Consider the following 17,649-nt stretch of genomic DNA (forward strand, 5'->3'; position numbering starts at 1 on the left):
GTAAGAGAATAAAAAATAATTAAAAAAATATCTTGGAAAGGCAACTCAGAGAAAATTCTAAGTTGCAGTCGGTAAATGTTAAGAATATTATTATTATGGGTATGCTTTTATCAATTTACATGTAATATACATTGCATGTAGGTCAGAGGTGGGTTGCAAATCCTGGTGCTACCGGTTCACTCATGCATGCGCAGAAGCAACCAGGCAGGTAGGTGGAACCTCCTGCCACTGCCACTACTGGTTTGCCCGAGCTGAGCTGAACCGGGAGCAACCCACCTCTGATATAAGTAAGCAAATGCAGCAATGCATCCTTAAACTGTGATCAATATGTTGAGAAATGATGTCTGTGATAAAAAAAAGAGCTGAAGAAAATGGGTTAGTCTTATATAACAAGCACTTTTCTCTAATGTCTGATTTAATTCTAATAGCTATTCCTCACAGGATTCAAAATGCAGTGATGCCATATCACTTCTTAAATAATCCCCTTAAAATGGAAAAGTTATAGGGCTAAACCAGGGGTCTGCAATATTAAACACTCAAAGTGCCACTTGGGCCAGTTTAAACACTGGGAGCCACAAAACCTGGGTGGGCATGGCCAACTCAATTTCACTCACTCGCACCCAGTCACATGACACACACACACCCAGCTACACCTACCCAGGTTTTGTGGCTTCCCACAGAGGGCTCAAGCTCCAGCCTGAAGCAGCAGGAAGTGAAGGCTGCCTTACATGCAAATGGGTGCGAAAGCAGATACAGAGCCACTTCACTCCTACACTAAGGCTCCAGCCATCACCTTGCTGTGTTCCCCTCCCACCCGTGCAGCTTTTCGGCCAAGCGCAGAGGGCGCAAGTTCCAGTCTGAAGTGGCAGGAGGCAAAGGCTGCCCTACATGAAAATGTGGCACGAAGGCAGGTACTGGGCCACTTCACTAAGACTCCAGAGACCCTCCTCCTCCTTCTCCTCATGACCCCCTGGCTGGCTGTGGAGGGACTGGGAGGGTGCACACACATGGGAAGGCCCTCCTTAAGTGAACAGCCACCCGCCCTGCACACACCTTTGTTGTGCTTTGGTGCTTGCTTGAGGAGGGTCTCCAAACTATTCAAAATTTCTGCTATCAGTTCTCCAGAACTGGTCAGAACCTGCTGAATGCCACCCCTGGGTTACATGGTTTGAACTCAGGAATGTACTCATTTTATTTATTCACATGTGTATTTTGTACATGTGCTACATGTGGCATAGTTAAAATAAATGTCCCAAAGCGCATTTCTTATTCTATGCCTTAAATTTATGTTAAAAATGAAATTGAATGAGGCAAGAATAGTAACTTTTCTATATTGCTTAAATGAAGTGTCAAAACTGTAATCCTAATTATTAGAACAAAAAGGTTGTGATAAAGTTAAATTATATAGAGCCCTTCTGCTTTTTAACGATCTTTCTAAGTACACAACTTTCAAGTTAGAAGTTTGTGGGAGGCATATGAGACCAATTTCATAGCTATTAGGAAATCACACCAGGGTATCCGTTTTCTGTTCTCCATTGCCATACGAGAAACTAGTTCCTGTTCTAGGTAGGAATAAACAGAGTTTACAGCAATTGATAGCTTTATTGAAAACAGGCCAGTTAGAATTATATTTATGGATCTATGGTGTGATTCATCAATGAATCATAACAAAGAAATTCATATAATTATTTAAAATTGAGACTTCCAATTATAACTCTTACTGTATTGAATTTCCATAATGACTTCCTGAAAAATTATACTTAAACTGATTTGTTGGAGAGCTTCAGAAATTCAAAGTGATCTTAGAAACTCTCTAGACTGAAGTATGATTAATCTTTATTTTCAATCTGATTTTTTTTTACAGAAAACAATATCTAAAAGTACACAACATTGCTATTAACTTTCACTTATCGTATATATTTATACAGTAATATGAACAAGGGATATCAATTTTAGCAACAAATATAACCTCTTGTTAAAGTAAATCTAATTCCATGTAATCTATATTGTTGAACTGTTTTTAAGATTTTCTCACTATATGTGAAAAAGGATGTTTTCTAAAGTTAGAAACAGTATAGCAGATTCTCTCTTATTGGTGCTATAAGTTGCCTTGGAAGTCAGCCATTAAAGAATATATTTCTTTAAACTGTTCTGTTATGCTCTCTATGTATTCTCCAGCCACAAAAGCTTTCCCATCAATTATAATACAGTCTTCTTCAGTGCTGATTTCCATTGGTCTTTTTTCTTCGCTAGCTTCTAAACAGCAGTTAAGTACCTAGAGCCAAAAAAGAAAAAAAATACTTTATTCATATTGTGACTAAATTATGTAATTTTGCAACTGTTTTCATGAAAATGGAAAGACACACGAATTCCCACAATGAAAGAATTATGGTAAAGGTAATGGAGTTAATATAGATAGTTTCAATTAAAGAATTTATCTAGTTTTGTTTCTAATTGGAAACTGCTTCTGGATTATTTTCTACAAACTGACAGAAAATGAAACTTTTACTTTAGGTTTTGATTATTAGAGTGGTTTTGTAATTATAGAAATCATTTAACATGTGAAATGTAAAGCAACAAGTTGATGTATTTTTTTTATAGGACAATCAGAAATCATTATTTTTTTCTTGTCTTTTGGTACTTTTCTCTTTTTTTCTTATTTTTATAACTTTTGTTTCTTTTTTATTTTTACTTTATAATAAAACTTAATAAAATGTAGTAATGATGCAACTCGGTGCACTTGATTCAACAAGAGATGGTTCATTTTATTTGTATAGCTAATGATTAGGTTCACATTTCCTGCTAACCTATAAAGTTGTTTGTCTAGGGGTGGGATCCTACCAGTTTAACAACCAGTTTGCTGAGTACGTGCTTCATGTGCTGGGTGTATGTGTGCAGTTTAGAGAAGACTTACCTACCAGATCACTGGTTGGTACGGAAAACAGCTGAGGAGTGGCAATCCACTCTGCTGCGTGATTCAGCTGAGAAGATAAAGTGCAGGGGCAGCCGGGCCCACTTGCTAGTGGGAGCAAACTGGTTGAGCTGATCTTCGAAGCTACCGGATTGCCCGAACCGGTCCGAACTGGTAGAATCCCACCCCTGGGTTAGTTTTATTTTTGCTAAACACACTTCATGATTCACTATATTGCAATCTGAAAACAAGATTTAATCTAGCTAAATCTCATAATTAACAAAGCATTATTTAAAAACAACTATACTGTGAGAATATAAATATAAAAGTGAATAAAAAACCATAGTACAATACTCATTTACTGAATAATTTAACTATTTCTTAATGGAAATATGATCTTTCAACTGGAAATTCTGTGCTGGATCCAAATATTAAGATATTCAAATTAAAAATAGGACCAATCTAAAATCCATCAATTTTAATGTAGTGGATAGATGGTCAAGTTTATTAATGAAGTGTATAATTAATTTTTGAATTGTTTCTGTTGATATTCATTTGGTCTGTTATAGACACAGTTTTGCGAATTGTGATTCAACTAGAATTTGTTGGAAAATTGTATAACAGATGTAATTAATATATAAATGAGTAAATATATCTGAAATGCTGTAGGATTTCCACATTACTAACAGCAAACAATTTTTAAAATAATAATATTTTTTTTAAAAATATGCACACTGTTTAGAATATGGTCATACTTTTTGGTCTCTACATAATCCTGGAAATAGTCAATATGCGCATTAATATAAAGTTGTTTCAATAAAGCATAAAAAAATTAATATGGAATTGTTTTGTAATGTATGTGGCAAATGTCCAGAAATAAATATAAAAAATTATCCATTCATATAACACTCTCTTTCTTTATAAATGAATTTTTGCACTGTCACATATTTCTCCTGCCATTTAAAAAACATATAAAGGGTGGAAGAATATTATTAAAATGACAGATGTTTTTTGATATGAGCAAAATAAAAAGATGCTCACTTGTCAGTATATTGGTATCCTACTGATAACTATTTTATTTATTCACTAAAATATATTTATTTAAAAGATATATATCTTTATTTCTCAAATTAACAGTGACATTCTTTCTTTTCATGTTTGAAGTGAACATTTTTTACAAATGCATTCTAAAATCAGCCTAGCCCCATAAGTGCTTATTCAAACTATGTCCCTTTGATTTTAATGGGACTTACCCTTAGATAAGTATGCATTGCACTTCATCCTCCCCCCCCCTCCGCATTAATAGCAGTTTCTGGATTTCAAGTTAATAATTCATACCTCTTTTCTTTCATTATTGTCCTCTCCATTCCCAGATGATTCTAAAAAAGGTTTGGAAGTGACTAATACTTGATTGAGAATTTGGTCCAAATCTTTCAGTATAATTTTTGTCTCTCTTACAACTAAAAACATGCAATAATATTTACAATAAAAATATACAATTATATTACCACAATTCTATTGATTGCTTAATTTAATTCAACTACATTAACAGGCATTAACTGGAAATAGCAATCATTACAATTGTTTATGTTTCATATGCTAACTTACTAATAAATTAAATAAAATGAATTTTAAAAATTATACTACTGATAATAATAATGTGTAATTTCAAATGAATTTCTAAAAATTATTGCAGGATAGTTTCCAATTTTAATTGAGTGGAAACATACACAAAGCTTTTGCTGTGTTCCAGCATAACAGATATAGTGCCTTTGTTGACCTTAATAGGGACACTAAAGTGACAGGTCAAGATAATTGTGATAATGATAATTCAAATAAGCAGAGGATTGTGGCTTGAAATGAAGAACTTACTTTGGAAAGTGTGAATCAGGTATTGCACATCAGTCACACAAGAAGAGCAAGGTATCCAAAAAGAGAAGCCACCTTCTGATTGGTGATTCAATTATAAGCGATGTAGATTTAGGAAAGGATATGGAGGTTTTGAAAGAGGTCAGGTGTCTGCTAGGTGCTACTGCCAGCAAAGACAAGAGGCGTATTCTTAAGATAGTCAAGAATGCAAGTAAGGACTGTGATGTTAATGCTATTATACATCTTGGCACAAATGATCTGTCCCAAAAAGATGTACTTTCTGTACAGAATGATTTCCAGAGCTTGGGGTATGAACTAAGTAGTATAGGTTGTAGGATTATCTTCTCAGAGGTTATACCAGTATATAAGGAACAAAAAAGGGAAGGGCCAGGGTGTAGCAGAGTTTAATGTGTGGCTAAAGGAGTGGTGTAAAAGGAAAGGCTTTGGTTTTATTAGCCATGATACCTGCAGCTGGTCCAATGAAAAATTGTACAAAAGAGATGGTTTGCACCGATCCAAGAAAGGGACTGAGATACTTGGCATTAAATTCACAGATTTTCTGGATAAACATTTAAACTCAACAGTGGGAATTAATTGATACAGAACATTTCTGTCCCCAGCAATCTAAAATTCATAGGGTTATCAGTGCATGTAACATAGATGTTTGTGCGGGTAAAATTTAAGTCCTGCTGTCAGGCAAAACCAAGCATTTAATAGTGAGTGCCATACCATGTGCATGAATCATACAAGTGGCCAGAAAATAGGGGCAGTCAGGCATAATGCAAGTTATGCAGACAGTAAACACAGGGTCAATCAAAATGGACTCAAATGTCTATAAACCAATGTATAACGAATAAACAGGGTGAATTAGAAATTCAAGTAAATGAGGGCAGATATGATATTGTTGCCATTACAGAAACTTGGTGAGATGAAACCCACAATTGGAACATACAGCTAGAAAGATTTAAATTATTTAAAAGAAATAGATCAAATAAAAGAGGAGGTGGAGTTGCACTATGTATATAAGAAATAACTACATTTCTACAGAAATAGAGCACAACAATGATGAGAACTATCTTGAACACATTTGTTAATATTAACAAATATTAATATTAAAAGGGGGGGGAAACAACATTGCCATAGGTCTATACTACAGGTCACCCAGAGGAAGTAGATGAACTTTTTGCTAGTCAGCTAACTAAGGTATGTAGTAATGGGGATTTTAACTACCCTGACATCAACTGGGAAACAAACTCTGCACCAAGTGGAAGATCCAACAGGTTCCTAACAAACCTAGCAGACAACTTTGTTTCCCAAAAGGTAGAGAAGGGAACAAGGGGATCGGCCATATTGGACTTAATTCTCACTAACAGAGAGGAAATGGTAGAAGGTGTTGAAGCCACAGGAACCTTGGGGGCAAGTGATCATGCAATATTGGAATTCAACATTATACAACCACAAGTAGTAGAACAAAGTCAAACTAGAGTCTTGGACTTTAAGAGAGCTAATTTCAATAAACTTAGAGAGAGCTTGGGAAGGATTCCATGGATGAGAATCCTCAAGGGCAAAACAACTCAAGAAGCTTGTGAAATTTTGAAAAGTGAGATTATAAAAGCCCAGTCTAGCACAATAACAATGAAGAAAAAAAATAACAGCTCTCAAAAGAAACCAGCATGGCTGCACAAATAACTCTCTGATAAATTGAAAGAGGGGCACATAACTAAGGCAGAATATCGGCAAACAGCCCAAGCCTGTAAAGATGAAGTGAGGAAAGCTAAGACTCACACTGAAGAAAAGCTTGCGACAAAAGTAAAAAATAACAAAAAAGCTTCTTCCAACATGTCAAAAACAAGAAAAAAGTCAAGGAAACAATTGGTCCATTGCTGGGAGAAAGTGGCAAGAAGGTGACAAGCAACAGTGAGAAAGCAGAACCACTTAACTCATTTTTTGCATTTGTCTTTACATAAAGGGAAAAAACAGTCCAACCTATCAAAAACAGCACCACAAAAATACAGATTAGGAACACAAGTTAAAATAGGGAAGAAAATGGTAAGTGAGCATCTGTCTACCCTAGACAAGTTCAAATAACCAGGACTGGATGGCTCTCCAAGGCTCTGAAGAAACTGGCAGACGAGATCTCAGAACCACTGAACTATATCTTTCAAAGATCCTGGAGCACCGGGGAACTGCCAGAGGACTGGAAAAAAGCTGATGTAGTTCCCATCTTCAAAAAAGGGAAAAAAACAGATCCAGGAAACTACAGGCCTATCAGCTTGACCTCAATACCAGAGAAGATCCTAGAAAAGATAATCAAGCAATGAATTAGTGAACAACTAGAAGCAAAGAAAGTAATTTGTCAAAAACAGATCATGCCAGACTAATCTTATTGCATTCTTTGACAAAGTAACAAAATTAGTGGACCAGAGGAATGCTGTTGATATAATTTACTTGAACTTCAGTAAGACATTTGATAAAGTAGACCATAACCTACTACTAGATAAAGTAGAAAAATGTGGGTTAGACAGCATCACCACCAGATGGATTCATAATTGGCTGACCAACTGCACTCAACATGTAGTCCTCAATGGAACTGCATCTACAGTACTACTTGAGCACCCCAAGGCTCTGTTTTAGGCCCAGTATTCTTCAACATCTTCATCAATGGGGGGGACAAGGGGATAAATGGGGAACTCATCAAATTTGCAAATGACACTAAGCTGGCAGGAATAGCCAACTCTCCAGAAGGATCTTGACAAATGTGAACATTGGGCGCTATCTAACAAAATGAAATTCAATGGTGAAAAAAGTAAGGTTCTACATTTAGGTAAGAAAACAAAATGCTTACTCAACAGTAGTAACTGTGAGAGGGATCTTGAAATCCTAGTGGACAACCATTTAAATATGAGCCAGCAGTGTGCAGCAGCTGCCAAAAAAGCCAACATAGTTCTAGGCTGAATAAACAAAGGGATAGAATCAAGATCACATTAAGTATTAATATCACTTCATAATGCCTTGGTAAGGCCACACTTAGAATACTGCATTCAGTTTTGGTTGCCACTACCTAAAATATGTGGAGGCTCTAGAAAGAGTGCAGAGAAGAGCAACAAAGATGATTAGGGGACTGGAAACTAAAACATACGAAGAATGGTTGCAGGAACTGGGTATGTCTAATTTAGTGAAAAGGAGGACTAGGGGGAGATAATAACAGTGTTCCAATATCTCAGGGGTTGTCACAAAGAAGAGGGAGTCTAACTATTCTCCAAGGCACCTGAAGGTAGAACAAGAAGCAATGGGTGGAAACTAATCAAGGAGAGAAGCAACTTAGAACTGAGGAGAAATTTCCTCATAGTTAGAACAATTAATCAGTGGAACAACTTGCATCCAGAAGTTGTGAATGCTCCAACACTGGAAGTTTTATGTAGATGTTGGATAATCATTTGACTGAACTGGTGTAGGGTTTCTTGCCTAGGCAAGGGATTGGACTAGAAGACCTCTAAGGTCCCTTCCAATTCTGTTATTCTATATTCTGTCAATAACATATTTTCAGCAATTTTTAAATATCTATTTTAGAGACCCATAGTTATTAAGAAAGAATAATTTGTCTATAATGAGCAATAAATTTGCACATATCTGTTCATGATGTTGCAGTTTGAAATAGGCTTATTTTGAAACATAGTTACTTTCAATTCTCTGGAACTGACTTAAAATGGGAAGAGATGAAGACTCCTGAAGAAGAGAAAGGTTACCATTCAGTGAGCCAGCAGAACTCATAAAGAAGGAATATCTAACATGCCACTGCTTTTTTCCACTGATTTTAAATGTATTTAGAAGTAGCTGAATACCCGAGCTCTGCTACAAAACTATGTGATCAGGCTTGATAAATCATTTTCTTTCTACTAGTTTATATGTTTGATGCTTGAGCATTTAAATGACAATATTTAAACATAGAAATCAGAATAGCAACTTCATTCACTATACTTTTATTTATTTTTCTTCCAGGGACTAAATTGAATTTTTCCTACTCTAATCTGAATATGTGCTATAAACAACGATTTCATTGCTTGTTGTTGCATTATTAATTTTATATATGTTTAGAAAGCAACTGTATTTGAATATTTTTTTTAAAAAAGAATTTTGATCATATGACCATGATCAACGCTGCCACAGTTGTGAATATGAAATATGGTCATAAATTTCTTTTTCAGTGCCATGGTAACTTGAACAATCATTTAAAGAATGGTTGCAAGTCAAAGACATCTATATAGAATAGAATAGAATTCTTTATTGGCCAAGTGTGATTGGACACACAAAGAATGTGTGTCCAATCACACACATGCAATCAATCATATGTTGCATGAGGAGAGGCTAGTGCATGACTTGGATCTTTTGAATACTGATGGTGGGTTCAAAGTTGCCACAAGGAGAATTTGTCCATACTGACTTGCACTTATGAATCTGAACCAGCATTCAGGACATAATCATTAGCAAAGATCTCTCTCTGTGTCTCAGAACAGTTTCCTTCACTTTGGTAATTAAGTTATTACTGAATTCATATTAATTCATTTGCATGCTTGTACAGAAATAGATTTATGTTTTATACTAGGTATTCCAAACAAACTTTTTCTAAGCAGATAGTGATGAGATGATCATGATTTTTATTTATTATGGGTCTTTTGAAGGCTGAATATATATTTTTGTATTCTGTTATGCATCAGTTCATATCACATTACAGAATAACTTTTTGCCAAATCTTGCATTTATAGGGAATGTTATACATTTTTCCTAAGATTAGGAAATGGCTCTTCATTATTTATCACCATTCATGCCATATTATTATCATCTGAATGCCTATTTCTATACACAGTCATATTTAAACTAAATTTTTGCCACTTTATATTATGACATATTTTTTCTAGCTTTTATTTATAATTAAACCTTCGCTTTGATTTCCATGAAGTGTTCATTCATTATACTCACAGATAATAAGGAAATGAAACCAGAGCCCTGTTTTACATCAAATAAGTTCACACATCTATTCATGTTAGGATCTCTAATCTAAATACTACCTTGCAAGCCAATTTTTTTGCCACCAATTGCAAATTACATGCAATGGTGCTGCATGCAGTACTAAAGTAACAAATGTGAAAATACATAATAATTTTATTTTTACAGTAAAATGTTAGAATTTCATAATTTTTTAAAAAAAATGCTTCCTAAGTTTTAAACTAAATCTCTTTCTAAACTCTTTAGCCCAAATAAATGCATGTACTTTGACCATTCTATAAAACACCCTTGATATTTTAATTATCTATGTGACACATTACTTTGCTCTGAAAAACTTAACAATAATTAAATTTTGTGATTAATTTTTTTTGTTATATGCAATAGGTTGGGAAAATCTACCAGTTTATCATATTTACAACTTTCTACTTACAATTGTTACTGTACAACATCCCTATAATCATGTAATCAAAATTCAAAGGATCATGTCATCACCATTTGCAACTTTCTGACAAGCAAAGTAAATGCGAAAGCCAGATTTACTTAACAAAGATTGATTGATTGATTGAATCTGCTCTGATCTGATTTAGTATTGGTGTGCCTTTTTCATTTTCAAAATAAAGATCATGTCACCTGGGAACTTTCATAGTCCATAACTCCTACAAATTAACCTCAATTAATTTATGGGACAATGGGACCCTAAAAAACAATTATCTTAACATTGAAAGTAGAAATAGACAAAAGATGCTAAATCAGAGGGATTTCCAGAAAATATAATTTCACATATGATACTTGGATGTGAAAGTATATTAATTATATAACAAAATATCCATGAAAATTAATGAGAAAATATCCATGAAATCTAATGAGAAATCTAATGGTTTTTTTATAATAAAATAGCTTGTAACAACTTTCAAATAATATATTTGATTCATCCAATTTATAATCATTAGATTTCATGGATCTTTTTAATATAATTATTAATGTTTTCTATGTTACCTTAAAACATTGATTTTTAAGGAATATTGATACAAGTTCAAAATGGCAATTTTAAGATAGAAAAACTTCAGTCACAAAATTCTCCAGCTGGCTATTTAGCACTTTAAAGAAATTCTGCTTTAGAGCCTACAATATTTGCTAGAATCACATTTATTTTACAGTAATATTCTGTAACATAATATGATACACATTCAGAAGAAAATATAACCAGATTCTGTGGTGTTTACATGCAGGTAATGTTTTAGGTTAAAGCTCAATATTCAGATATTTTAGAATCTCGGTAAGCTATGCAGACACGTTATACTTACAGTATCTTATTTTTTTCAGAATAGTCTGAGAAACATAATAAACATAATACCTTTAAAAAAAAATCAAGCTCTGCTTTCTATACTATAAAAAGTACATAGTTCTGAACTTGTATATATGAACACCAACCTAGGTTTTTTTTTGATAGGATATCTTCTGACCTTGCTATTTTGCAAGGATATGTTAACATTCTTTGCCTGAAAATTAAGAAAGTTGTTAGTATTTGTTTTGAATCAACAATCAAGAATAGGTAGAAATAACCCGACAACATAAATGGTTAAAATCCAGACTTAATTAAATTAGGACCTACTGAAAACAGTAAATTATAATCTAAGAATGAATTTGGATTGCTACCTATTTCTAACTATGAATATTTCATCTAATAAAAATATTAACTATTTATGAACAGTGCAATTTTATTAAAACTCATATTAGTTCTTTTAAGCACACTTTACAATGATATCTGCATTGTGAGACATATTATAAATTATATTGCTTATTTGAATTACCATTTTTCAGACTATAAAATGCTCTGGATTATAAGATGTACCTAGCTTTTGGGGAGAAAAACAAGAAAAAAAAATCTGCCTCTGCCTCCCAGCAATTTGCCTCCTTGCAGCAAACAGCACAGCCTGGTCAGCTTCAGCACAGTCTGATTTAGCATGAGCAAGTGATTGCTAGGAGAAAGAGGTTGGATGGGCAGTGCTACAGCAATATTCACTCTATAGGACCCACAGACATTTCCATCCACTTTTTTTTTTGGGGGGGGGGGGAGAGTACATCTTATAGTCCAAAAAATACCTGTCACTGACATTTTCTATAAATCCTGAAATTTAGTTGCGTCTGTCAATCAAGCTGAAGAGGCTACATTGTATATAAAATGTTTAAAATAACTTAAAGTAGAAAAATGAACTCTTGAAAGTCAGCTTGAAAAGTATGTATTTTATATAACTTTAAAAGGTAAACCACTATGAATATATGAATTGAACTCAGATTATGCATATTTTAGATATCAGTTTTTTCAGGTTTAAGTTAAAGATTTCTTTCAAATAAAATATTTCCTTTTAAGCCTTAAAACATAGTTCATCATTTTTTTTTTGGGGGGGGGAATACAGATTGCATTGGAATGTACATTATTTATTTATTAGAAAATTTATGTTCTGCCTTGCACTCAAATATTTCTGAAATTGCTAATAAAACTTTTAAGTTGATTAGCATAATGTGATGAATTCTGATTTAGTAGCATACATAATAGATCCGCTGAAATCTATTACTAATTTAGAGCACAATCCTACAGTATACAAGAGTGGTAACTATGGAGTGGGAATCAAACTCAACAATTTTTTTCTTCCATAGAAGGCTTGAAAATTAATATTTCCTAATATGTGAAATCATGCCAAGAATAAAATGGGAGAAGGGCACTAGAGAAGAGACTGCTACATTAAAAACCTTTCCAGCTAAAACATCTCCAAAACTAGAGTTTTAATGGATTGTTTCCTTTAAACTGATTATAGTAAGAAAGAACTCAGAAAAGAGAAGAAGTAAGGAAGAAGTGTATTTCATCCCTCACTTATTTCCTATTAGCAATTGGGCATGGGCTTTAAACTTTACCAAGCAAGATTATTCTGCTAAGAATTTTCAATGGCATTACGTTTTCCAATGCAGGCCTTGTACAGAGCCTTCCCAAGCTTCAGCTGCCTTTTTCCAAGCCAGAATGCATTACTCCAGGGGTCCCCAACCCCGGGTTGCAAACCGCTATAGACCATGCCTTATTCAGAACTGGGCCATCCAAGCTTGCAGCTCGACTTGTGCACGTGGCGACCCAGGATGCACACACACACACACACAAATACATGCAGCTCAACTTGCACGCCAAGCTGTATGCACATGCACACCAGCCTACTGGCCTGCCACTTGTGCAAGTCAAACTGTGCACATATGCCATCCTGCTGCTTGCATAGCCCAGTTCCGCTCTCCCCCCGCCCAGCTGGGCTGCCACATCTCAAAGGTTAGGGACAGTTGCACTAATCTCATTAAGTGTTAATACAGTGTACCTTTCCATTAAAACTAGTTGGTTGTTCAGCTGCAAGGACAAGACTGTTGTATCAATTATGACAGAGGTGGGCTTCAGGGTAATGCACCGGTAAGCGCGTATCCATTCGTTAAATTTAGCATGTCTTCCAGCACCCGTTCTTCCGGAGGCCATGTACTGGAATGTTCCCTCCCATGGCCTGCTCCCTTGCTCACTCTCCCGCCCACCCAGTCGCCGCTCACTTGCCCTGCCTGTCCGCACCAGGCTTGCCCCGCCAACAGCCGCCTCATTACCAATAGGGGATGGGAAATCTATGCAGAGGGATGAAAACGCATGCATTGCCCACCCCCCTCCATTGGAAATGAGGCGGCTGTTAGAGAGAAGATGCCACATGGCTTGTGCAGCAGCCGAAGAAGGAACAGGAGCCGTGGTGTGGCTCTACGCAGTTGGCGATGACTCCGGAGCCCATCCATGGGGGGTGGGCTCCCCCTCGTGTTTGTCTTCCGAGATGGGCTCCGGAGTCATCGCTGGCCACGCAGACCCATGCCGAGGCTCCATGCCGTGGAAAACATAGGCGCGCATGCACCACCCGAACAATTACAGCCTCAGAGACTTTGTAATGACGGGTATTTGTTCTCACTTGTCCTTGCTTCTGTAGAAGCTTCCCTCCAAAGCCCTCTGAGGGAGGAAGGGCCAGTTGGGAGAGGGGCGTTGGTCCTGCTTCAGGCTGTAATTGTGCAGGGTGTGCGCGTGCATGTGTTTTCCACAGCAAGGGGCCGCCGCTAGAAGATGAGGAATGTGAGGGGACCAGCGGGGCTTCGTCCATCTGAAGAGAACCTGTCCCTGAAGAGGGCAGATGTGGTGGCATCGGTCTTGGGATGTTCTGCAGAGCCCCCCAGGAAAAATGCCGCTGCCAGGTACTTTTAACCATATATTTTGGTCCTATGACTGTAGAATGCTGCAAAAAAACATAAATGAAGGCCAGTTGCTGAGTGTTTCAAATGTGATTGGAACACTCAACAAGGTGACCACAGTATATGTGTGTGTGTGTGTGTGTGTGTGAGTGAGTGAACGAGACAGACAGACAGGCAGAGACAGACAGACAGGCAGAGACATACAAACAGAGAGAGGGGGAGAGAGAGAGAGAGAGAGAGAGGGAGGGAGGGAGGGAGGGAGGGAATCAGAGAGACACGGACAGACACACAGAGACAGATGGGGGGGAGAGAGGGAAGAAGGAGGGAGAGACAGACAGACAGAGAGAGACACACACAGAGTGAGTGATTAAGTGTGTGAGTGAGAGAAAGACAGACAGACAGACACACATACACATACAGAGTGGCAGAGAGAGAGGAAGAGAGGGGGGAGAGATAGAGAGACACACAGAGACAGAGAGAGAGAGAGAGAGAGAGAGAGAGAGAGACATACACAGAATGAGTGACACACACACACAGAGTGACAGAGATGTGGGAGGGAGGAGAGAGAGACAGGCAGACACACAGAGAATGACAGAGAGAGACAGAGAGGGAGAGAGAGACAAAGAGCCACACACACACACACACACAGAGACACACACAGAGAGATACAGAAAGAGAAAGAGAGAGAAAGAGAAAGGAAGGAAGAAAGAAAGAAAAAAAGAAAGAGAACTTACGATCACAATTGACCCCAAAATTTTGGTTGCTAAGCAAGAACGTTGTTAAGTGAGCTTCACCACATTTGGCCACGCCCACCCAGTCACATGACCACCAAGCCACTCCCATAAAACAGGCCACACCTACAGAATAGGTTCTAAAAAATTTTGAGATCCACCACTGAATTATGCTAACATCCCTGTATTATTTTCTTCTGTATAGCAATTCTTCAGTCTGGGCAACCAGGAAGTGGTTCATTAATACATTCACATGGCATGAACAACAGGCACATTCATTGCCCAGCAATTTAGTAAGCCAAAGAACTCTTTGGAAGTTATAGAACTGAGATTTGAAGATAGATTCCTGGCATCTTGCAAAATCCTTTTGAAGAATGGAACATGATACAAGATTGAACATACTATGCTGGATGTAAACATTCTGTCATATTTAGTGTGCTTTTGAAATAAACTGAGTGAAACCTAGAGATAGGGATTTTTAGCTATTGGCTATGAATTTAATGTATATTAGATGCCATACTAAAATAGTGGATTCCTATGAATTTTAGCAGCAATTTTGGCTGATATGATTTGCTGATACTGAAAAATAGTGCTGATTTATTTATTTAATCACTTAATTGTAATATGTTGTATATCACACTACACATTTTAATCATAGGGCAGGCGAAGTATATTTAAATAAATAAAGACATATAGTTCTTATATCCTGGAAAAATCAAGATACATGAATTCACTATCCATATTTTTGTATCTTTCCTTGTCTAGTGAAAATCACAATATTTTAAGACTACCAGAGTATAACCAAAGAAACTTACTTTCTTCCATTTCTGCAGCTAATTTTCCCCCCACATTTTTTTGTATAACTTTTAATCTGAAAAATAGATAATTTTGGAATACACAGTATATTTAATGGCAGTCAACAGTTTCAGAAGAATATAGTTTACCCTTTTAATTTCAACAGCTGTTCCCCCATAGATGTTATTTTTGATCATTTGTAAATCAGATTTGATGGGTAAGTTCACTCATTTTATTAAATTATATATTTCAGCCTTGTATTTTTCTTTTACATGTATTATAGAATAGAGTGTTGGACAGGGGTGGGTTCTGGCAGGCACTACTGCTGATTTGCTCGTGTGTGCACGCCAGGTGTGCGCACCACATGTGTGTGTGCATGCCTGATGCGTACTGCATGGGCATGAGCAGTACAATTAAAATTGTTGTGTGCATGCGCAGAACCAAAAAGGAAGATGGCGGAGAACCGATTCAGGGGCGTGGTAGACCTGGGTCGCTGCTACTTCCAGGGCCCCAGGCCGCCAAACCATTACCGTTTTGCCTGAACCTATAGGAACCCACCACTGGGCTTGGAAGAGTTTTTTTTCTTTTCTCATGGTTGGATAATCACAATTTCTTGTATATCCAAACTACAACTTTGGTTAATTATAGTTGACATATGACTACCATATTTTTGGGAGTATAAGACACACCTTTTTCCCTTCAAAAAAGAGGCTGAAAATCTGGGTGCATCTTATACATTGAATATAGCATTTTTTGCCTCCCGAAGCCCCACCCCCTCACCAAAATGGCCATGCAGAGCCCCTAGGAAGCTTTTAGAGAGCTCCTCGGGACTTGGGAGGGAAGAAATGAGCAAAAAACACCCCTTTTTACTCAATGTAACCCCCCCAACCCCCAGGACCACTCAAAGCTTCCAAAAGACTATCCGTGCCCCCCCTTTTTTTTTACAAAAAATGCACCCAATTTTTTGCTCATTCCCCCCCCCCCCCCCCCAGCACTCTGCAAGCTCCTTAAAGGCTATTCATGCCTTTTTTGGAGGGAAAACCGGGCCCATTTTTGTGAAAAATGGGCCGTTTTTGGGAGGTTTGCAGAATGCAAAAACTTTTTAAAATTTTCCTCTTCAAAACCTTGCTGTATCTTATACTCTGGTGTGTCTTATACTCCAAAAAATATGGTAATTCATAACTGAATTAACTTATGTTAAATTAATTAAAAATTAGTTTGTCACAAGAATAACCAGATGATAAACTATGCAATAAAAGTTTTTGAAACTCTCTTGGCTATTTATATAGGAGATTAAATGAGCCTGAAGCTTCTGGCGTCTAATCTATATCACAGAAAAAATAGTGGAAATGATGTTCAAAGGCTATACCATACCAGTATAGTTACTATACTAAATATAGTATTTTTCTTCAGGTATTTATTCCCTTTCACTTTCCTCATCTAAATCAAACAGGTTTCATTAAACTACAACGAAGCATAGAATAATAAAATGAATTAATTATATCCATTTACATTCTAACATAAAATGTTTATAAAATTAGTAAGTTACTAAATTAATCACACACACATTTCATATCAATACAAATTGATATAATAATACTGTTATTTAGAAAGAACAACTAAAAAAATATTGCAAAGCAAGTCCGTAATCAGTTAAAATTTGTAAGAATTTATATTTAAATCTTACCATTTTCCTACATTCTATTTTATCAGTTTTTCTTTTGGCTTCTTTGTCATTTACTGTATCTAAAAACCATTATAAGGATAATTAAGAAACATTTGAATCATAATGACTTTAAAAAGATTGTATATGATTGTTTTTGATCTGTGCTAAATGCTTATGTTATAATAAATGTATTATGGAAATAGGAATCTACAATGAAACTACTCAACTATCACATAGTAGGCTGTGATACCATGTTTGCTGGAGGAACATGGTCCAATTCAGAACTTTGTTAATCTTACATGATAAATAGATCCTGATGTCTGTAGTAAGTACCCAAAGGCATTTTATAGAATATATTGATCATTACAGAGATGTAGTTGTATTTCTTGTATTTCATTAAAAGTTACATCCATCATGTACAATGT

General features: G+C 36.2%; 1 protein-coding gene across 1 annotated transcript in view; it reads right to left on the bottom strand.

Moving 5' to 3' along the window:
• Nucleotides 1-1,596: 1,596 nt before the first annotated feature.
• Nucleotides 1,597-17,649, bottom strand: part of ZCWPW2 (zinc finger CW-type and PWWP domain containing 2) — a 41,602-nt gene continuing 25,549 nt past the window's right edge. The window contains exons 6-10 of the mRNA XM_081933471.1: nucleotides 17,246-17,304; nucleotides 15,579-15,634; nucleotides 11,216-11,283; nucleotides 4,250-4,371; nucleotides 1,597-2,275 (exon numbers count right to left, since the gene is read on the bottom strand). Of these exons, the coding sequence (XP_081789597.1) occupies nucleotides 2,099-2,275; nucleotides 4,250-4,371; nucleotides 11,216-11,283; nucleotides 15,579-15,634; nucleotides 17,246-17,304 (482 nt within the window). The 3' untranslated portion in view covers nucleotides 1,597-2,098. The remainder of the gene's footprint in view (nucleotides 2,276-4,249; nucleotides 4,372-11,215; nucleotides 11,284-15,578; nucleotides 15,635-17,245; nucleotides 17,305-17,649) is intronic.

The sequence above is a fragment of the Natrix helvetica genome (genome assembly GCF_964273705.1).
Source record: "Natrix helvetica genome assembly, chromosome: Z".
In the NCBI taxonomy this organism is placed as follows: Eukaryota; Metazoa; Chordata; class Lepidosauria; order Squamata; family Natricidae; genus Natrix; species Natrix helvetica.